Source organism: Eleginops maclovinus, chromosome 7 (genome assembly GCF_036324505.1).
Source record: "Eleginops maclovinus isolate JMC-PN-2008 ecotype Puerto Natales chromosome 7, JC_Emac_rtc_rv5, whole genome shotgun sequence".
Classification (NCBI taxonomy): Eukaryota; Metazoa; Chordata; class Actinopteri; order Perciformes; family Eleginopidae; genus Eleginops; species Eleginops maclovinus.
The window spans coordinates 8,659,061-8,681,171 of NC_086355.1; the positions used below are offsets into that span (position 1 = coordinate 8,659,061).

A 22,111-nucleotide genomic window follows, 5' to 3' on the forward strand; every position below is an offset into this window, starting at 1 on the left:
ACTGTGTGTGTGTGTGTGTGTGTGTGTGTGTGGTGTGTTTGGTGTGTGTGTGTGTGTGTTATAAATGGTGGCATGAAGTTTGTCCCATTGATAAGAGTGGCAGGTTGTGTAACAGCTCAGTGTTTCCCAGCGTCTGGCTGCACACAGCAGCTCAGAACTGCTTGCTTACTGCTGCTGTCAACTTGCCCGATCTGTCAGCCAGTAAGTCTGGGACAACTAGTCCGGTCAGTAGGAAACCTGGAACGGGTACCAAAAAACAAGAGTAAGCCTAGGATGCTCAGACTAGCATGGTTGGGAGTGGATTGTAATAAGTAGACTGATCTGACCAGGAGTTAGCCTGATAGGCAGTCAGCCTGTGTTACTTAGCTCTGGCCTTTATCTGTCAGGAAAATACCTCTGATGTTGCTATAGTTAATCTTAGTTAAACTGGTAGTTAGCCTGAAATTGTTGGCACTGAAAGTTGACATAGATATCGTCAGCCTGACTAAGTTGGGGCTGTTAACTTAATTCTGAAATTGATTTAGGCTATAATTAATTTGACAGTCTAAGAGTTATTATGGAATTCTAAGCAGCTTAGTCAGTACTTAGCATGGACTAATGAGAATTTCACAAACAGGAATTAGTAGATTATTACCCTCAGTTTAAGTAGAAATAATCCTAGGATAAATATTGTTGCCTTGTTTGTTTGTACTTAGTTTTGCCTGGTTAGGACTTTCCCTAAAGGTATATTAAGTTTCAGTGGTAACAGTAGAGGAGCATTGACACCCTCAAAGTTTGTTGGATGTTTATGTTTTTAATGGTCAGTTTATGGTTTGGGTTGATTTCAAACACTGTCTCTTTGTCTCTTGGCCAGGACTCCCCTGGGAGCCTCGTTAGATGATCAGACTGCTTCTCCCAGCAAAGGTAATCCATTTCTGTGTGTGTTGTTTGTATATTTCATTGTGAGGACCCCAACCTGTTGGACACATCTATTTGCTTTATGACTAAACACTTACTAAGAGCCAGCATGACTGTTTTTCTAAGTTAATTTGTTTTGGTGACTGTTGACTGTGTTTAACTATGGGGATGTTACCGAAGGGGATTTTGTAACTTTACTGCTGTGTGCATACTCAAAATGTGTGTGCTTGGGCATGCGTGCGTGAACAGGAGTTCAGAAGAACGGCTGCAGCTTTGAAGATGACCTTTCACTGGGAGCTGAAGGTCAGTACACAGAAAAACTCACAATACGAACAAGATTACAGATCTCTGCTCATTGTTAAGTTTCCCTCCCTGTGTTCAGCTAGTTATGCATTTTACAGTTACTGAAGCCGCCCGCCTAAGAAACGCTTTGAAATGTAGTTTTACCTTACCATCACCTTTTATCTAAGCCTGACCAATCGATTTTTGATACAAGGCTGATATAAAGCATATAAGAAAGGGGTTTTGCAGGAATTTACAATGCCCAGCAAAATATGCAAACTAAGTTGTGAAGCAACACCATTACATTTTTGAGTTTGAGTTTCTATAGTTGACATGGTATGTGTTAGATCTGGGCAATGTATTGATATATATTATCGATAAAATGATACGAGACTTGATATCTTCTTAGGTTTTGGATATCGTAAAAAGGCATAAGTGTTGTTTTTTTCCCCCACGCTTTAAATGCTACGTTTTAGTACAGTGATGTCATTTCATGAGCTTAATTCTAACTGTTATAGATGCTCTTAATCAACTTAGTCATTATATCCACATTACTGCCAATTATTTATGAAAAATTCTGAAAGCAAAACCAACCCTACAAAATGATTGCAATGTCGTTCCAAAGTGATTGCGTAAAAATATTGCAATATATTTCCTCCGTATTGCCCATCCATTCTGTGTGTTGTACAAAGTCTACTTGGATACAATGACAATCCAGCTTGATCTCATGTGCAAAGATGAAGATGTCTGGCAGTGCCAGTAGAATCACCTGAAGTTGGTGTAGTTCACAGCTAAACACCTCTCCCATCTTCATTCCTCAATCCTGTTTCTTCATGAAGCTAAAAGTCAACAAATCACAGAGGTGTGGAAACACTCTGCATGCTTGACCGACAGTCCTCTGTGTGTGTTTGTGTTTTCATCATTCCTCTGAACTGCTGTGAAAACATCAGTAATGGCTCTGATAGAAAGATGTTAAGTGTTTGTGGTTTTGAGTGAACAATAAACTCTAATGAGTTTTTGTTGAAGCACTGGACACTGGCATTTGGGAATGTGTGTCTGTGTGTGTGTGCTTGTGTGTGAGAGCTGTCGGAATTTGGGAGTGAATAGATGCTAATGAGTTGATACTACAGGTATGCTACCATGCTACAGGTTGTATAGATTTGATCAGGGACTACTTGCTCAGGAACAAGTTTCTCTTGATTTATCTTCATCTTCAGCTGTTACGAGGCAATTTAATTCATTTTAACGTTAATAATTAACTATCTAGTAATTATATCTTTGAGCATTAACATCCGACTTGTCCTCCAGCTGGAGTTTGCAGAACTGGTTTAATTTTTTTCTGTGGTAATTTCACATGACATGACAACATAAAACCCCTTGCCTAAGTTATTCTCAGGAAATGTGCACTAGTCTTGCATAACTGTGCCAGCAAAGTGCAGTAACTATTAGAATGCTTTGTTAGGCTGTGTGCCAAATGCTCTGCATGTCTTGCCTTCTTCAGGAAAAAAGCCAGCTGTCATTTGTCTGGCATGTATAATACTACAGTTGGCGGTTTACTCGATCTTGTTAAACGACGCGTAGGATATATCTCCAATGTTGACTCATCTTATAGCTCTGTTTTTGGTATCAACCTACTCCAGAAGGAAATATCAGACTTTTTATCTGCTGAATGCTACACTGTGTTCAACATCTAGTTGTATAATATGTCCGTACACCGTTTGGTGATGGACAGCTAGTGTACAGTTGGTTTTAAGACTTTATCACTAAACTTAACTGCCTGTGCTGGGTGAACACTTGAGCACAGCATTGAAACCAGTGAAAGTGAAGCACAATAGTTAAGTTTCAGCCTGTAAAACCATAACGATGTGCTGAGAAATGCCATGAAAAAGCTCTTGAGCTAAAGGGAGCTGCGGATCTAGCAGCCCCATTTCAAACAAGTGATAATGTGATCCATATTGAATGTAGTCGCATGCAGACAAAACTGTTAAATGTGTATTTATAAAAAGACTAAAAGGTACAATAACTTAGATCATTGCATCAAAATTGTTATATTACATATCAAACTAAAGATTAATGATGAGGTATTTGGATTGTGGCCACAGTGACTGAGTTTGAGTTTCTATGTTACTGCTGCTTTTACTTTAGTTTCATCATCACACACATCAACCTTTGATCACTCACAACTTTCTTCATTTGAGCTCACTGGCTTTGTGTTTATGTGGACGTTACATTAGAAAGAAAAGATAATGGTGCTATTTTTAGATTTTGGCTTTGTTTGAAAACCTCTTTAGTTAAGTGACTCTGGCTACTTCTTGTCATCATCCTAAATCTCCCTTTATGTTTTTATGTCCTGACTGTAAGTGCTTTAATCATGTTTTGAATAACATTCATCAGCTTTAGTGACGCAGAAGACTTTGGAGATGTCATGTATGAACAGATCCAAATGGGCTTAAATTCTGTCAAACATTATCAGGTCTGGAGGAAGTGGATCATAGTGTCACTGAGTGAATATAATGGGAGTGAATTAGTTAATTGAAGGATTCAGGGTGAATAGATGGAAATGAGTCAGGGGATTAACAGTTTGCAGGTGAGGTTTTGTGATACAGATAAAGACACTGTGGATTTAAAGAAAGAAGAAGATTTTCAGCTGAAATTAAGTGGAGCAAGGCACTCCGAGACAGACAGTAGCAGGACGACAAGTCCCAACATGTTCCTTTTTTAAATGAAAAAAAAACTGTCAAACCTGTAGCTGGTGATGAATCTGACAAAGTGAAAGTGAATACGCTCCAGATCCATTCTTAAAGTTAAAACTGCAGCAGATTTTTCCCCCCTAAAATATGTATTAAACATTATTTAAATAAGCTTCTTATTTTGATTATGCTCATTGAAATGACAGCTGTCTGACATCAGTTAAAGCTAGCTGGTTGATGAGGCTTACCCCTCACACCTTGAGTTGGTTGAAAATTCCTGTTTGACATGACCTAAATACTTATATTGTTAGCCAGACATGCTGAAGATGTCATGTTATTTTAGAGCAGATAAACACTTTTAACATGAACCTATCCACTTGTGAAGCGAAAGTCTCTCGCTACAGCAGGGACATGCAAAGGACCAGGCTAAAGCTGCCAGATCAACAGCCCAGTGGCCCTCTTTGGCTGAGCTGCCCTCATGAGGATTGTTGCTCTTATGGTTGCATAAATACAAGTAGCCCATAATTGCTACAGTTAGACGTGCTGTTTGCTAAGTTAAATAACCAAATATTGAATTTCTTTTTTATATAAACCTCTTCCTTTGCATGACAATGTTGTTTTTATTGATATATGAATAATGTTTAATTTACTTTTTTTTCTGCAGCCAACCACCTTCAGTCCAGTAACAATAAATCTGAATCCTGGTGAGTAAACACTTATTTAACTCTCTACTTCCAGTAAATACAGATGATTACAGCTGGTGAATAACTCTGTGGATGCGTGTTAATGCTTCTGTGTGTATGTCAATGTGTAGCTTTGGTCTTGCGGCGGATCAGAAGAGGAGTCAGTATAAAGAGAGAGCAAGAAGTATGAACTCCACAGGATCAGGGAAGAGCAGCACTGTGTCCAGGTCAGTTCCCCTCGTCAGTCTCCAGTCAGACTCATGGAGGTTTTCTGCAGCAAGTAACGCAGAGATCTCAGGTAGAGAGCAGCAGAGGCACAGAGGGCTGTTATTACACTTCAAGCCAATCAAACTATGCTACAAAGAGCTCTTTTTACATAACCAAAAAAGAACCAGTGTCGTTTTAGAAACACAGGTAGAGATGTGTTTCCAAAGGGGCCTAAGGTCAAAATTGAAGGGAAACCCCATAATAAACATAGGTATTCTCATTATCTTATAGTATGTTATTGCAGATTCTTTCCATCTCTTCAGCTCTATGAAAGAATACATGAAAAACTCCTTACATAAATTTGTGTTTCTGGGCTTCCTGACAAAGCATCAATTGTGAAATAAGACAACCAAGACAGAATTTGTCCGAAAACATGTTTCAAAAAAGCCATTCAGCCTTGGCTTCCCTTCCTATGTGAGATGCAGGCTTATCAAAATGTACTGCCTCCTTCTGAGTATCTCCCACACAGAGTTTCAGATACTTTTGCAATTCTATTCTACATTTTCTGTTTGTTTTGGGCGATATGGTCCTCAAAAGTCCAGTGTTGGTTGAGCTTGGTTATTGGTAGACATTGCTTCATATTATGAGGTAAAAAATAAAAGAACATTGGGAACCCATCATACAAGACTTTGCTTTTTATAATGATGTAAATATGTAGAAATGTTAACACTGTTGAGTTGAACCATTGTGGTTAGTTTCTCCCATTGATTACCTACCAATAACCAGACATTTCTCAGAGCTCCTGCAGTAGAATTTGCCTGGTTTGAACAATAACAGCTCACAGTGTCACTGCTCTGTCAGAAATGTGGGGGTATACACTTTTCCAGATCTCCATGAAGCTGGTGGGTTTGTGTTTGTTAATGTCTGCGTGCATCATCAGTAAATTTGTGTTTTGGACGATTTACTCTTGAGCACAGCGTTTGTGGCGGTCGAGCGGGGATGAGGTCACAGGAGGGGGCTGGTGGTACCAGGGTTTGGGCATTGCTCCAGCGTTTGGAGGTCATTGGTGTATTGTGTGTGTGTAATGGTTCATTATGGGCTATGCGTATTCCATCCACAGTTATTTTCTCTCAAGGACTTGAGAGACTGCTGGGCTGTGTTCAGTGTAACAACATTTTACAGCAGATTGAAAGCTGTTGTTGGTTTCTGTGTGTGATGAGAAGAAAACCAATTAATCCATAGATTATGGATTATCCTCTACTCCTGGTCAGGTTTCTTTTGTTCTCCATATCCTCTAGATGAGGCTGCTAAGGAGAGGCAGCGCATTGTTGCGATCTCCAGAGAGGCTCAGCCTCTACCTCACTTATTAAATATTTAACTAACTATCTCACTAACAGACTAACACAAGGCTGTGTGTGAAGTACTAACTGGCTGTCTGTGTTTTCATAGTTTTTCAGAGTTGTCGGAGCTGTCAGAGAAGCCCCTGGAGAAGCCCCTGCTTAACCTGCGGTTAGGATTAATAAACTAACCAGCAGACTAACTCACTAACTAACTGACTGAGCGACTCACTGTCTTATTCACAGATTCACTGACTGCCTGTGTGTGTGTCCACAGTCTGTCAGAGCTGCTGGACCTGTATGAGGAAGACCCTGAGGAAATCCTCCTAAATCTTGGTTTTGGTCGAGAAGAACCTGACCTAGCCTCGAAGGTTCCCGCCAGGTTCTTCAACAACTCCTCTATAGCGAGAGGCATCGACATTAAGGTACTGGCGCCTTCAGTGTTTTACCACTGTATTCAAATGTTAAGAGACACATATGCTGTATTTTTCCAAAGCCTATACAACTGCCGGTTCAATACCAGTAATCTCCGGCAAATGGACACAAGTTCCTAACACTGATTACCCAAGTACACATCAGTCTTACACTGCTACATAATCATTCAATTCCACATAGTTCTGCCCTGTTTAACTAATCTAAAGTATATCTTAAGTAATCGGCCAATTCAGTTTCATCTGTATACCACCCAAGGACCATGTGAATGCCCCATTGTTCCAGGTGGGTGTCCCCTCTCTCCTGTTGCCTTTCTAGTTGCACATGTTTGTCATCGATGTCTAAACAGAGAGCCAGAGAGACAAGCAGACGCAGGCGCATACATACACATATACACACGTCAATAGCTGAGGAACAGAATCGCTTGTTGACTGGTGCAGACAAAACGGCTTCAAAAGTATCAAATGTTTCATTACACCTGATTAACTTTTCTTAAATCTGCTGCTTGCCTTTAATAGTTAATCACGGTCACTGTATCATAATGACATCACTTCCTGTGGTTCACCTGCAGGTCTACTTGGGAGCTCAGCTGCAGCGCATGGAAGTGGAGAACCCCAACTACGCTCTGACTAGTATGTACCTCCACCTGTTCAAGTGTTCAGTGCTGCACTTTACACCATCAACAGTGTGTTCTCCTGTTGTCAGTTTCTAAAGGGCAACAACTACAGAACACCAGTACTGCAGATGAAGGAAGTGAAGCTCAGTGTGTGTGTGTGTGTGTGTGTGTGTGTGTGTGTGTGTGTGTGTGTGTGTGTGTGTGTGTGTGTGTGTGTGTGTGTGTGTGTGTGTGTGTGTGTGTGTGTGTGTGTGTGTGTGTGTGTGTGTGTGTGTGTGTGTGTGTGTGTGTTCTCTTCCCAGTACTATTATGGTGTTCTGTGGGGTCTTTTAGCTCTTTTAGTTGTTCTGCCAACTGCCTGGACTACACGGCCAGCAAGGACAAAGATCTGTTTGTCCCAGAGACACATATGCACGGACACATACACACACACACACACACACACACACACACACACACACACACACACACACACACACACACACACACACACACACACACACACACACACACACACACACACACAGACTTGCTCCACTAACATCCTGGCCTCTTTTGTTTTCAACTTGTGTCTTCTTGAAATTTCTGGTTCCCTAATTGAACACACACACACACACACACACACACACACACACACACACACACACACACACACACACACACAACACACACACACACACACACACACACACACACACACACACACAATCACAGCTGATTCTAGTCTTCTTGACATTTTAATTGTCTTGGTGATGTTAAAATAATATAATAACATGAGCAAAGATCCTCTGTGTGTCAATTGTATGTTAAAAATACTGCATTATTACATGGGTGACCTGAGCGCTTTTGCACCATAAGTTTCTCACTTCAACATCTTCTTTATGGAATTGAAAGTTTTTGACCTTTCAACCAGAGTTTGTTTGTCTAAATGTTAGGGGGTGGGTTTTTATGTATAGTGCAAAAGATTGTTAAGTTTGCTACTACGCAACTGTTATCCAAGTCTTATTGACCGCCTGGTAACACCCAATGATGTAATCATTTTCTGAGCACATTATAAAACCCAATAACGTAATAACCTCACACATAATGCGATACAATATAGAGAGACATTTCAATTAATGAGAATTACTGTTGGCTCAGATGAAAGAGAAGAATTGAATGGAGATTGGATCAACTGTTTTGCCTTCATCGCTCACTTGTGACACTTTGGCGATCTCCTGCAGCTTCGGTTGTCATCTGATGGTGTCTTGTCTAAGATCCACTCTCGTCTGACAGACAATCCTTGCACAACAACATATCTGCATGGGTGTGGGCAAATTGAGTTGTTATTGATAGAGATTTTAGTTTAATGCCTCTTTGCCAACTATTTTAATTACCACATAAAACCTAGAGTTGGTGATCGTTAGGAGGCTGGCATGATGCTAACATGATGCTAACAGTAAAATCAATGTTAACAACATTTGCATGCTGGCTTTATTTAGAGGATACATGTAAAAAGGTGAGGTCATGATTTATTGAGCCTATGTCATGGTAATCCGGACTGTGTGTATGCAAGTGCGACAAACCAAATACTCTGTGTTATGCCACCACAGATATTAACCTGGATGTTTGACTTTAACAAACCACCTGACATGGAGCATTATGGACATTCATCCATATTGTTTCCATTTGCTTATCTCACAATCACTGATCATCTGTTGATACCAACTAAATGACACTCGCGCTGTTTGGTTGCACGTACACTCAATGACCTGAGTCAGGAGGAGAGAAGTGGGCCAGCTTTCAGTCTGATGGGCAGTAGAACAGCTCATGAAGACAATTAACTCATGCACCCTCCACTGAGAGAAAGAGCTAAACAAGCGCTTATTCAATAAGAGGTTTAAGTTCTGGCTTCATTTGGAAATGAGTATTGATTCAATGTCATTCTCTATTATTTACACATTGCCTTTTCGCTGAGTGTTTATTTAGGGCTTTTATTGTAGAAGACACAAAGGGAGCAGGTTGATCTGGTGTGCGCTAACCCTGTCAAGGTTGAAAGGATTAAAAAAGTTAGCAGTTTTTTTTCGGACTACAGAGTTTTTGTGTTGTTGTTTTATACTACTCATAAGAAACATTTACCTGAAAAAATTACTAACAAACTAAATATTGTTGTGTAATGGCCCCAGTGTATCAGGGATGGCTTCCTGCTGTATCCTGATGTAGTAAATGTTTAGTTTAAAACTAAATACCAACTAACTTCAAGTGCAGCTGCAGTGACTGAGATCAGATCTGTGTTTGTGTTTTTTTAAGTGAACTGCTCCTTTAACAGTCTTTGGTCTTTCTTTGGGTCCTGGAAACTTTTTTTTTCTTTTCCAGAACATTCTCATACTGTTCCATCGGTTCCCCAGGTCCGAGAGAGAGAGAGAGAGAGAGCGAGAGAGAGAGAGAGTTGTTGTTTGTTACGTAAGCTCTGTTCTCACCATCAGAAAGAATCTCTTGGGACGGGGGGAGAGAAACAGAGAGTACGTGTCGTTTTCTCTTATTCCTCATTTCCTGTTTTAGAACAAGGATTAGTGCTGAGTCAGCAGTCAGCAGGAAACAGATTCACAGTATTACTATCATCACACATGACTGCTCTAATAAGAGGTTCATATTCTGTAGTCATGACAAGATGTTTGTGGCTTGAACACAGTCGATGCTTTCTATGTGTTCAATTGAAAGTTTTCATATTTATATATTACAGCTTGTTATTATTGGTACATTAACGGGCATATTTTGGCCGCTTTGGGGCAGCAGAACATTTGGAAAACTGCACAATGGCAAATTATTGATCTATAAAAGTTGTTCTGGCTAGCACTTGCTGCCTACATTTGTTTAGATTTTGGCAAACTGGCTCGTTTAAAAGAATGCAAAATAACTATTAGCGCTTGTTTTTCTGAGGTACTACAGTACAACTTCAACTGGATAACTTTGAAACGTGATGATTCTCAGGAAGGTTCTGGAGTAAAATGATCATCTTTTTTTCTCTGGTTTCTTTGTAAATATATAGACAAAAGTTCATAATGGACATATACGAGTTTTGGGGCACAAAATGTGGCAGTAAAGAAGTGAATTTGTGTAAGTATCTCAATAGTCTAGTGTGACTCAACCTGTTATGTTTGATGGAAAGAGGCCAAACTAACCTAAACATTGAAAAGTGATAAAGCTGAATAAAGTTTGTTATTGTTTTTAAATTTTTTTACAAAACCTTGATAACCTGCCGCCGCTGCTGCTGTTCAAATTTGTAATGAATAAAGTAGCTCTATCCTTCATCCATCATCTATCGACAGGATAACAAACAAGCTAAAAGGATTATCAATACCAAAGTTCAGCCCATATTTCCTATCCATCTAAACCACCAAATGAATTGCCCTTTGAAAAATGCTTCAATGTTAGTTTATAAAAGCTCCCTGTAGTATTACTTCAAATGCGGGAAAAATAACAGTCATGACATGCCTTTATCTAAGATTAAATAAGAAATTCAACTTGGAGTTGGGAGAACAGTGATGTAACTGAATGCCCCAATTAAATAAGTCAACAAAACCAGTACTTTTTATTAGTAGTAAGTACTCAGGGTGAGATCAAAGGTATGGGGGTAAGAGCGAGCAGACCTGAGCTTCATATTTCAGGTGAGGACATCAGAGCAAGTTTTGTGGCGTTAACAGAGTGACTGAAAAAAGACAGATGTCTGCGTTTCATAACAGAGTGACAAGTATTTAGACAGGGAAAGATGGAGGGATGGTGGGGAGGTGGGAAGAGTACGGAAGGAAGGAAAGTATGCAAGTAATCATCCTGTTAGAGACAAGATTGACAGCTCGGCTTACACAACCACAGAAGAAGACGGAGGCAGGGAGGAGGGGCTCTGACGTCAAACATGAAGCTCTTTGCCAAGCAGTTCTACTGCAGATAGTTTTTGGAAGAAATAGATGGTTTACTATTGCTTATTTTCATTGACTACTCCCTTTGTAATAAACATTCAAAGAAAGGTTTCTCCATAGTGAGCAGTTCTTTTGAGATTTTGGACACTTAGGATCATAATTTTGTATGATCACTTATAGGTTGTACTGTAAAATGTGCTCCTATGTATAATTTGACATTTCATGGCATTTTGGGATTAAAAGCAGAAAGTTGTGTATAGTCTGTTGACATTGTATTTTTTTAATTTACTTAACACACTTTAAGTAAAGTGAACTTTATAGGTCCCACACTGAGGACATGAACTTCTTTGAGTGGAAAAACTATACATAAAAAATTAACAAGATAAAAAAGATAGTTGTAAACAAATATGCCATTTATACTTTTCAGTTGTACAGATATGATACACATTAGATGATTACAAAGGGTTGCTCCCATAAATGTCATAAACACAAGATGAGTAGGCACAAAATAATGTCAAAATCATAAACCGTAACATAAACATATGTTGTTATTGTGGATACGTGTCTTATTTTGGAAGTTACTGACACCAATTCTTAAAATCTCTTAAAAAAGTTCTTTGTCTTCATGAAGTTGGGAATGAATGGCCTTGTAAGATAGATGTCTTTTTTTTGGTGGGGGAGTGCTTTAACAAAGAGTTCAGGGACACCAGGAAACCTCACCAGGCAGAGATATTTGAACTGGCTCAGAGGAGGGAGAGCGCTGCTGGATGTTGACAGCATGTTAAGAACTTTAACTAAATTGCCTCCTTTCTGCCAGATCTTGCACTTTTAGGAGCAGGTAAAAAACAGCCTTCTTCAAGATCATAGAGTATCCAAATGTGTGCAGAGTTCTGGAAGAGTTTCTCTTGTTTTCAGTAACTTTTCATTTATATTATGTAGTTCACACATGGTGTTTTTCTGCTCTTTAATTTGGCTCAGTAAAGCACTATGTAACTGTTGTTTTGTTTCTGTTTCTCTCAGGTCGTTTCCGTCAGATCGAGGTCTTGACGACAGTAGCTAATGAGTTCTTCCAGCTCTATAGTCAAGTTTCTGGTCAGCCGGTCCAACGCATCAGCTCAAAGGACCAAGGTAACCATGACAATTGCAATAGTTTTGTTTGAGAGAGTGAGAGTGAGAGAGAGAGAGAGAGAGAGAGAGTGAGAGAGAGAGAGGGAGACAAAGTTCAAGTATACTGGTAATGAAACATACCATTATACTTAAAAAAAAAAAAGCAACTACACATTTCTCTTATAGCCTACAGCATGTGTTCAAGACCAATTACGACCATTGAAGCTAATTGCACACAAACTGATCCCAGATTGTTTTTTTTGTCAAATGATATTTTAGTCAACATTTCTCAATAGATTCCGCTAGAAAATGAGGGACAGCTCTTGTCACATAAAGTGTATTTCCTCTTAATAATGTCTAGACTTAAAGTTGTTGCATTTGACTGATAGTGACATATTGGTTGTCTATCTCTAGGCGGGGGAGAAGAAGGAGAAGGAAAAGAAGCAAACAAGTCTTGTCCTCCGTTGAAGAAGACCAACTCAGCTCTTAACGTTGCTAAACTCCTCAAGAAAACCATCAGCAAACACAACCTGCTTGCGGCCGCCCCTGAGTCGCCTCAAGCAAACACAAATAACCAACAACTACAGCTGAACGGACACGCTAACCCTGATCACGCGCACACCAACGGCCACGCAACCGGCGGTCCAGAGCAGGACGGCAGCAGTACTGACCCTGACCACCAGGCAGACTCGGTCAACCAGAAACACATGCGCAGGAAAGACTGTTCCCTGGCAACCGTCACCGAGGAGTCCAACGGTGATGGAGACGACAGGTATAATAATATGCTAACTAATGTTAGCTGGTTAATATTTAAACCTGTTTGCAGTGGTGGAAGAAGTATTAAAATCTGTAATTATGGCAATAGATACATGTTTTATTTAACTCAATGTAAGGCCACAAGAGAGTAAAGACACAGTTTGTGTTTGGATTGGTTTCCTATGAGCATCACCTTCTCCACCATTGCATCTTACTCTTAATTGCATATTAGCTATAGAGCATCATTTGCATAGAGCTGATGTTGGATGCAGAGATTAAGAGACCACATTCTGTTGGTAGAAGAACTGTGGACTGGTATTTCTGGGAGCATCATTGAGAATATATAACAATACATATTACTATTTTTCTCCTCATGGTTTAAAAGTTCTCTATTTCCAATTAGTAATATCAACAAAATTTAAAACTACTTGTTGGGAGGTGAGTTTCGTTCTTAACATCTAACCTCCCATCAGTCCTGAACAGAGCAGCCCAAATCCAGCAGGCAATGGAGAGCATGAACCAGAATCAGCTGACTCTTCTGCAACCAATCAGAGAACAGAGGAAGGAACCCAGGTGAGCAAAGAAGAGTTGGAGGAGAAGAACCGGACATCAACCCCAGAGAGAGCTCATCCCAGCCTGGTCCCGTTCAAGCTGGCCCAGAAGGAAAACACAGACTCTTTCGACATGGAGGAGGTAAGGAGTTTGCCTGGGTTCTTTACATTTGTATTTGGTAATGTCAGGACTACTCCACAGGGCTTTCCAACACAGAAGAATTATAATGATCTGTCGAGTCAGTTGGTTATAAATGATACCTGTTGGTCATTTTTTTACATTCAAAAGATCCGACACATTGAGAAATGTGTGATAGTCTCCTGGGTTCACAGGACCATTAAACAACCTCTCTACAACGACCTCAATTAAACAACATTATCCTTGTATTTGTTGCATATGCACTCTACTCCTCTGATTCAGCCACTAAACACTAGTTTTCCAACACAAAAGAGCACTGAACCACTATAATGCTTAAAATTGTCTTCTCACTGTATTTAGGGAAAAAAAGGTCCAGGAGAATTGTAAAACCTTAAAGTCAAACATGTGAAACAATGCAACAAAAACCATTATGTATTGACCTTTTAAAGCAATTTCCTTCCCCGGGTGGAGCCTGATCTGCTGCTGCTGTAGATAAACTAGCATGTTGACGATGTTTTGTTCTTTCTACATTCAATGTTTTGTTTGCTTTTTAGATACAGAGTAACGAAGATGAGGATCTGCCACACAGAATGTCCAGAGCTACCGGTGAGTTCCCCTTAACCCGGTTGTTTTCAACCTCTGACATGCATTTTTTACTTGACTTCATACTGAGTTTTTTTTCTTCTGGACATTAATGCTGACCTAAACGCATTCACAAAGCAGATTTATTTTTGAAAAATTCAAAAACCCTGCATCTATGTTAACTTTCTAGTCGTCTACTTCTTGCCTGCTGCATTCCTATCGAGTGTATCTAAGGGAATGGGAGCCTGTTTCTTTGTGCAATAAACTTGTTTCCTTTGTCTTAGTACCCACAGATGTCAGTGAGGACAGACTGTCCTGTCACTCTCTGCTATATGCTCAGTGTAAATGATTCTTCTCTGCCACCAGCTGGACAGACGATGTACTGCAGCAATAATCATAGTGTCATTGTCTTTGTGCCTCTCTCAGACCTGTTGAGACAGCAGTCGGACAGCAGTGGTTTTGAGGAGCCCTCTGCCGACTCCAACATCTACCTCAAGGTCAGTTTGTGCGTTAAGTCTTTACCGCCTGTATCTCTGTTCAGAAACCCAACTATTATCGTTTAAAGGGAACATTTGCCACCTTTGATGCAGATGTTCAATCCTCTCCTTTAACATTGTTGTATTCTTTTACTTAACTTAAGTAAAATGTGAATACTCCATCCACTAACTGGTGAATACATTGATGTGATGTGATTAGGTGCAGGAGAGCAGTGACAGCTGTGACAGCGAGACCACCGTCACGCCGCTCGCAATGGACCAACCAGCATTTGTGATGCCAGACACACATGAGGAAGAGGCGGGTCCTGTTGCTGCTGCTGCTGCTGCTGCTGCTGCTGAGACTGAGGCTGAGGCTGAAGGGAGAAGTGTTTCCAGGGAAGATGAGCATGATGGGTTTTTAGAGCAGATTCTGCAGTACACAGCGCATCACCTGCCCAAGAACATAGGAATGCAGCGGGATGAGAGCCAGGAGGAGCAAGTTGAGAGTGAACAGCGGAATGATTCCCAATCAGAACCAGAACGGGAGATTTCACAGAGTATGCCTATTGCAGAGCAAGAACCGCAACCAGAGGTTCCAGAGTTGGAACATACCCCGAATCAGACAGAGACTGCTTCAGACGCAGAACCACCCACAGAGGGAGCGGTTGCTGAGGAACAGGAAGAGGAAGAGCAAGCAATCTTGGAGGATTCTGGTCCACTTTGTTTTCCTCCTCCTCCATCGTCTCCAGTTCTTAGCGCTCTGTACCGAGCCGAACACAGCCAGCTGTCCCGGGGTGGGCATGATTTGACCCATATCCCAGGGAGAGGCCGAGGAAGACGTGGTTTCCCCCTGCAGAGGTCCTCCTCCCTGCCTTCTTCACTTCTCTCCCCCACCAGGGTTGTGTCCTCTGTCAGGATCCAGTTTCGGCGAGGAAAGGCTTCCTGCACGCAGCCCAAGTACTCTTTCAAATATTCTCCAGAGGACGAAGGCGACAAGGAAGAGGAAGATGAGGAGGATGAGGAGGAGGAGGACAAAGAAGGACACTCTAAGTGCCTGTCTACTCTGATCATAAACCCTGCCTCCTCTTCAGACTCTATCAACAAACTGCAGAAGCTGCCCCCAGAAGCTGCCGTGCCACCCAAACCCATCCCACGCTACCTGCTGCGCTCAACCTGTTCCCTCCAGAGCAGTAGCCCTCCTCCTGATTTGTCACCAGTAAGCCATGGCCACTCCTGGAGCACCCAGAGCGTTCCCGATCTCTTCTCCAGTCAGCAGCACCCAGGCCAGTTCCAACAGAACATGAGCACCAACCAAATCCAGCAAAGTTGGAATTCAGGCCAGATGAGGTTTCGCTATCCTAATCCTCCAGCTCATTACGTAAACCCAAGCCCCAATCCTAGTCCCAGCCCCTACCCCTCCACCGTAAACCCTCCTCCCCAGTACCCCTCCAATCTCCATCCGTACGCCAGTCTTCCGAACCTCCTTCAGCACCAAAACTTGCCCCACCATTCTAGTCTAACCAGTCTCTACCAACCTACAAGTTCCACAATCCCCCAGCACGGCAGCCTGTCCAACTTGCATCAGCCCTCAGCTGCTCAGCACGTCAATATGAGCAACCTTCATCCCGGAACACCAGCAATGCACCAACAGGGCTACAATCATCTATACAGCCACCAGTCGCCTTACAATGCATCTCCTCACGGCTTACAGTTTGCCTCACCTTACCTTGGTTACAATATGTACAACATGAACCCACACCTGGCGTACCACAACCCCGTCACACACTGTCCACCGTTTGCCCCAGAACATGGCCTCCACCCTGGGTTTGCTACTCCTCCTGCAGGCTTTCATCCAGGTCTGGCCTCTTCCCACGGCTCGGTAAACAGCCTCCACATGGGGTACAATCCTCATGCTGCTTCAGGTCTAGGAGCCAGCCAGGGCCCGTCCAGCACTGAGATGCAGCTGAGGAGAGTCCTGCATGACATCAAAGGGACAGTTCAGAGCCTGAGCCAGGTCAGTCCTCTTCCCTCCCTTAAAGTGCTAGTTTTCATTTATTGAAGAGGGCTTGTATGATGAACTGATCCCTGTTCAGTGGTTTACCTGCATTAGATGGCAGTCTGCAGGCCCCTATTTTGGAGAAATGGAAGGAATACCGGCCCAGGAGTCAAGCAATGTAATGTTGTAGAAAGGGCCAGCAGCAAACCATATTCTAGCACTTAAAAAAGAGACGTTTTGAAAAAAGAATTATAAATATAACTGGCAGAACATGGGAGTTGCCACCCCTGCCTTGATTGGTTAGTTTGTTTATGTTATTGTCCACTTGAGTATTTTTAAAAGGTTAGTTGAAGCAGTTTTCATTAGTATCGTCCAGTCCTCGCTTAGCTCTAACGTATCCTTGGTCAGCTTGTCATGTTCCACTTTCCTGTCCTAACATTACTGTTGTCTCCATCTAGACCCGAGTCGGCACTCCTGATGTGTTCAGTGAGCCCAGAGCGGGTCTGCCCTCCCAAAAGGTATCATCATCCCTTGTTACTTTTTGTGCATTAAATGCTGCAGTGTTTCTTCCTGTAGTTAAAGTCTACTCAAACCTGATGTACAGCTTTTACTGGACGTTCAGGACACAAACACTCTTCAGGAGATATGTTCTCTGACTGAGTCATTACAACAAGATAATATGTAAACACTATGTGCTCCATACATAACGTGTTGACATCCCATCGTTCAGAGCATACAAACTTGAAATACTAGCTTTGCATTGCTTCAAATGTAAATATTGTTAGTTTCATCAGTCAGGTGTGTTTACCTTTCTCCCTCTCTGTTTATAGTCTTTGGTAGAGTTTCAGCAGAAGAGGCAGAGCCTGAACTTGTTCCGCAGTCAGATGATGGACCTGGAGCTGTCAATCATTCGACAGCAGGCCCAGGTCTACAAACACCTGAGCCCTGCTGACAGGTGACTCATCACAGCAAACACATTGTCACAGTCATTTCCCTGAAATGATGTACAAAACAAACATCATGTGTGTGTGTGTTTACAGGATGGAGGTGGAGCAGCTTCAGTCTCTGAGGTCGGCAGTTAGAGAGGAGCTGCAGGAGCTGGAACAACAGCTGGAGGACAGACTGATGGAGCTGACACACAGCCCACCCCAACACAGGGTATATTCTAACAGTGCATCTTAATATACAGCATCCATAGCTAGCTTCTTGCTTTGATGCCACAGATTTGATTGTCATTAGGCTTTTACACGCAACATATATTTACGTGTGCATTTGTTTGATAAAGAGCTGTTTTTTAAAACCTGATTAAGACAATTTATCTGATTTGGACTATAGGGCTATTCAAAATGTTATCTCGACTCTTGTGTCTCTTCCTCACCTCATTCGCTTGCATTTTCTGTGACATGATTAAGATGGGGATACAAATAATTAAGGCTGTAGAAACTTTGAACCAGGAGACGTCTTTACCTTGTGTCCTACTCTCTTCCTTAGGGTCTCCATAGAGGCAGCAGTGTGGACAGTCTGTCAACCGCCTCTGCACTGAGAGCCATGGAGCCAGTAAGCACACACACACACACACACACACACACACACACACACACACACACACACACACACACACACACACACACACACACACACACACACACAAACACACACAAAACGTGTTTTAATACAAAGTTGGCAGTGTACACTTTGTCTTAATACACAACCTTTCCGATCCAGGTGTCAGACCTTCTGAGAGAGCAGCTTTACCTCCAGTCAGAGCTCAGTGATGATGGCCATGCCCTCTCCACCGCCCCCTCCTCCCGATCTTCCAGTCCAGTCCGAAATGGTAGCAGGCAGAAAGGAGGTGTGTATCGAGCAACTATTAACATTAACCCCGTCCCTCCTCCTCGATCCATCACACACACTGAGGAAAAGGAGGAGGAGGAGGAGCTGGAGGAGCGAGAGCCGGCCAGAGGAAGAGGAGAAGGATTACCAGAGGAGGAAGGAGCAGCAGGAGGAGCCAGAGTAGGGAACCTGCAGCATCTCATCAGAGAGGTAACCGTTTACTCTTACTGGTACAGGATTGTACTGGTTTACTATTGGCTTTTTAAACATTAAAACAGTGACATGGGAGATAATTCTTTTAGCAAGAAGTGCTCTGAGAAAGACAGTAAGGGATCTGCTTGTTGTTTAAACGTTTACCAGGTTTCTGTTGTTTTCCAGATTCGAGAGAGCTTGGCGCAGGAGGTCCGACAGGAGATCTACAGCGAGCTGCTGGCTGCCGTGTCTCCACGGCGATCACCCCTGCCCGGAAGTCGACAACCCCTGTAACACGGCAACAGCAGAGCACCACCCCCTTTCACCTTCAGCCTTCGTAACCACGGCAACACTGTCCGTCTGTAACACTGTATAGCTGAGTAACACTGTTTGTGTGGAGCACTATGTGCCTGTAACACTGTATGTCTGTAACACTGATGATGAAACAACACCCACCCCACCTGTGGAGCCTCCGACAGGACGCAGAGCGCCACGAGGACGTTTACGTGTCTATTTTGGTTCGAATGTGCTGGTGTGATGCATGCTGGGAACACCAGCCTGTGAATCGCCAGCAAAAAGCTGTCGCCTTGTTTCTTCACATTTCCTTTTTCTAAGCTGTTGTGATCAAACCTAGGCCTTTTAAGTACTTCCACTGCCAGTAATACCATGAGCAATACAACTTGTACAAATAACATAACACTGCCAGTAGCACCACTAAATTCCCAGTCTTGTGAATGTCCCCATCAAGTTATTTTGCCCCAGATCCAAGTATGATATGACATCAGGCTTTCCTTATGATATTATTATTAATAATAATATTAATAATAATAATGATTTGGCTGAATGACTTTTAATAGCATCAGAGGGACACACAGGTGATAGACTTCTGTTAGAAATACTGTAAGTGCCTTAATGAGCTTTAATCTTTCCTTTTAGTTTTGGGTACCATTCCTTAATTTTCAATAACAGTAGTGTTACTTAGCTTTTATCATTCAATGTTACTCATTCCATGCACATTTTACCTTCAGGTATGTGGCATACAGATTTATAATCACTGATCCTACATTCCTTTATCTTCATCATCGTCATCATCATTGTCATTGTGCTTCTGTTCCTCTCGCCTCATTCACAGTTCATTTTCTCATGATTTTCCTGGGCTGTGCCTGGCATGGCCGTGTATGACGGTCGGTGATGAAGGTTGTGTGGGATGGCCTGAGGTATTACGGAGCTTAAGCAGGTTTCAGTAAGTTGTCATGGTGACAGTAATGATGATGATAATGATGTAATGCCCGATCATAAGGAATTTCAAAATGTATTATTTTGGCAATCTTGAGCATCACAACACCAGTGCCATTGTATTCAAAGAATGCCACATCTCTACTCAGCAACTCACATCAAAACAATCTAGATTGATAAATAGCATTTCTTGTAAGAAGATAAATTTGTATTTGTGAATATGTGGTGAATTATCCAATTAGCTGTGTTAGAATGTTAGCTTCCCACTGTCCAATTACAAATCTGTGTGCAATAATATATATATGTATTGATTACTGAGTAAATCAATGTTAACATTTCAGGTAATCCTGCACCAATTCAACTCTAAACTCAAAAAATCTGACAGAAATGAATCTGTAGTTTGCTGGTTTTATTGAGAGAAACTCTAGATTTGACTCTTCTTTGTACAAAATCCATTGATCTGATTTATCACTAAACAATTCATCACTAATGACCAAAAAAGACATCTCCCCGTTGACCCCATGGGACCGTTTATGAAAAATATGTACAATATTCTAAGGCCAGGGACAAATAACCTTTAGATCTGTTAAACTTATGCCATGAATTATACCTATGATGTTGTTCAATTTTAAAAAATGATTTTGCAAGTCAACAAGTCACAGCTATGTTTTATGTACAAATGTAATTCTCCTACATGATGTGTTTTGTATAGCAACTTCTGATCTTTATCAGCCGTGAATCAAAAAAAGCAAGACCTGTTTCCTTTGTGAGTACATCACGAAATATACATTGCAGCTACAGCAGGAGAGAAATTTATGATATGATAGACTTACAAAAAACTCTTGACTAGCAAATTAGTTGTTAAAATGTACAAACATCGTTTTTATAATTAATGGTACCATTTTTTAAAGTATTTGTAGTTTAATAGTCTAGTCCAAATGATGTCCCATGGTCGTCTACCAGAAGGGGCCTGACTTTTCCTCTTAAATTAACTGTTAATATGATTCCTTCAGCATTAAGGACAGTGTGTTGTGTATATGTTGTCCTTTGCAGGTGTTTTAACCATCAAATATTGAGATCCTAAAGTATTGTGAGCAGCTGAGGGGACACAAGCACTCTGCACCCTCCATAGCTCAGTTTTTTTTAAATGAGAGGCCTTTCAATCAGTGCAAACAAGCTCAATTTAAACAAAGGAAAAATCTTTGTGGAATAATATTCAAAACATATCTGCACAAACTGACATTAGATTTGTCAGCCACATCACACAGTCTATATTATTCAGTCATCTAAATCATTACTAACACACAATTGACCTTCGATTCTCTTCAACATTTATTGACTTTGTGTTTGTTTAAAATGTTTCTTTTTTATGTTCACTGATCACAAACCTTACTCTGCTGGACCAACACTTGCTGTGAATTCCCAGGCTCAAATGTGCTTTTATTTTATTTTTGAACTGATCAAGAAAATCTTTCGCACACTTCTAATTTCCCTGCTCTGTCTGTTGGTGTCTATTAATTTCTGTTAATGTCTAATAATGATGATGTGTATTTTTTATTGATGTCTTTTCAGCGGGATGCATGGGAGGTATCACTCTGTAGAGATGAGAATAATAAAAATGTATTTATTTTCAGTACAAAATAGTTCTGCTTCTTTTACTTTCACTGCCGGTTGTACAATTCTTTTCAAGTATTTCCAATGTTTAAACTGTGAACATTTTATATGTATGCCTCTTGTCCCCAAATACGTCAATATTATTTTTTAATATCATGTTCAATATTACCTTTAAATATTTAGTAGTATTACTTTTTCAATTCAATTATTTTAGTAAATGTGTCTTACTTCTATTGGTTTTCTATTAGGTACTGGTTGTAGTTACTTATTCAGGCACTGGTGGTAGTATTATATTATTTCTCATACACTTTCTATTTATTATTGAGTATTCTTTGTTTCAAATTATTGATAAACCCTCAAAAAGAAATTCTTTGATACCAATAAAGCTTTAACTTATTTCAAGCAGCCTTTTTGATTTGGATATAATTTAACCGGTTTTTAAATTGTATTTTATTTATTATGTATTATTTTAAAATGCAAATTCCCCTATGATAAGTGACATCGTTGGAGGAGGTAATTATTACCACCACCAGGGGGCCGTACAGGAACAGCCGTGCCATTCAATTCGGGGACTTTTATTGTGAAATCC

At 41.0% G+C, this 22,111-nt stretch overlaps 1 protein-coding gene across 5 annotated transcripts in view; it reads left to right on the top strand.

Annotated features, from left to right (window-relative positions):
• itprid2 (ITPR interacting domain containing 2) overlaps positions 1-21,549 on the top strand; it is a 28,948-nt gene extending 7,399 nt beyond the window's left edge. For 2 of the 5 annotated variants that reach the window (XM_063888346.1, XM_063888348.1), the window contains 19 exons: positions 854-903; positions 1,147-1,200; positions 4,534-4,573; positions 4,684-4,779; positions 6,209-6,268; positions 6,374-6,521; positions 7,100-7,160; positions 12,061-12,168; positions 12,562-12,919; positions 13,377-13,596; positions 14,148-14,199; positions 14,602-14,672; positions 14,872-16,665; positions 17,106-17,165; positions 17,478-17,602; positions 17,688-17,805; positions 18,139-18,204; positions 18,373-18,690; positions 18,859-21,549. In XM_063888346.1, coding sequence (XP_063744416.1) covers positions 854-903; positions 1,147-1,200; positions 4,534-4,573; positions 4,684-4,779; positions 6,209-6,268; positions 6,374-6,521; positions 7,100-7,160; positions 12,061-12,168; positions 12,562-12,919; positions 13,377-13,596; positions 14,148-14,199; positions 14,602-14,672; positions 14,872-16,665; positions 17,106-17,165; positions 17,478-17,602; positions 17,688-17,805; positions 18,139-18,204; positions 18,373-18,690; positions 18,859-18,966 — 3,907 coding nt within the window. In that variant the 3' untranslated portion in view covers positions 18,967-21,549. The remainder of the gene's footprint in view (positions 1-853; positions 904-1,146; positions 1,201-4,533; positions 4,574-4,683; positions 4,780-6,208; positions 6,269-6,373; positions 6,522-7,099; positions 7,161-12,060; positions 12,169-12,561; positions 12,920-13,376; positions 13,597-14,147; positions 14,200-14,601; positions 14,673-14,871; positions 16,666-17,105; positions 17,166-17,477; positions 17,603-17,687; positions 17,806-18,138; positions 18,205-18,372; positions 18,691-18,858) is intronic. The other 3 variants (XM_063888347.1, XM_063888349.1, XM_063888350.1) reach the window with 3 other exon arrangements.
• The last annotated feature ends 562 nt before the right edge of the window (positions 21,550-22,111 follow it).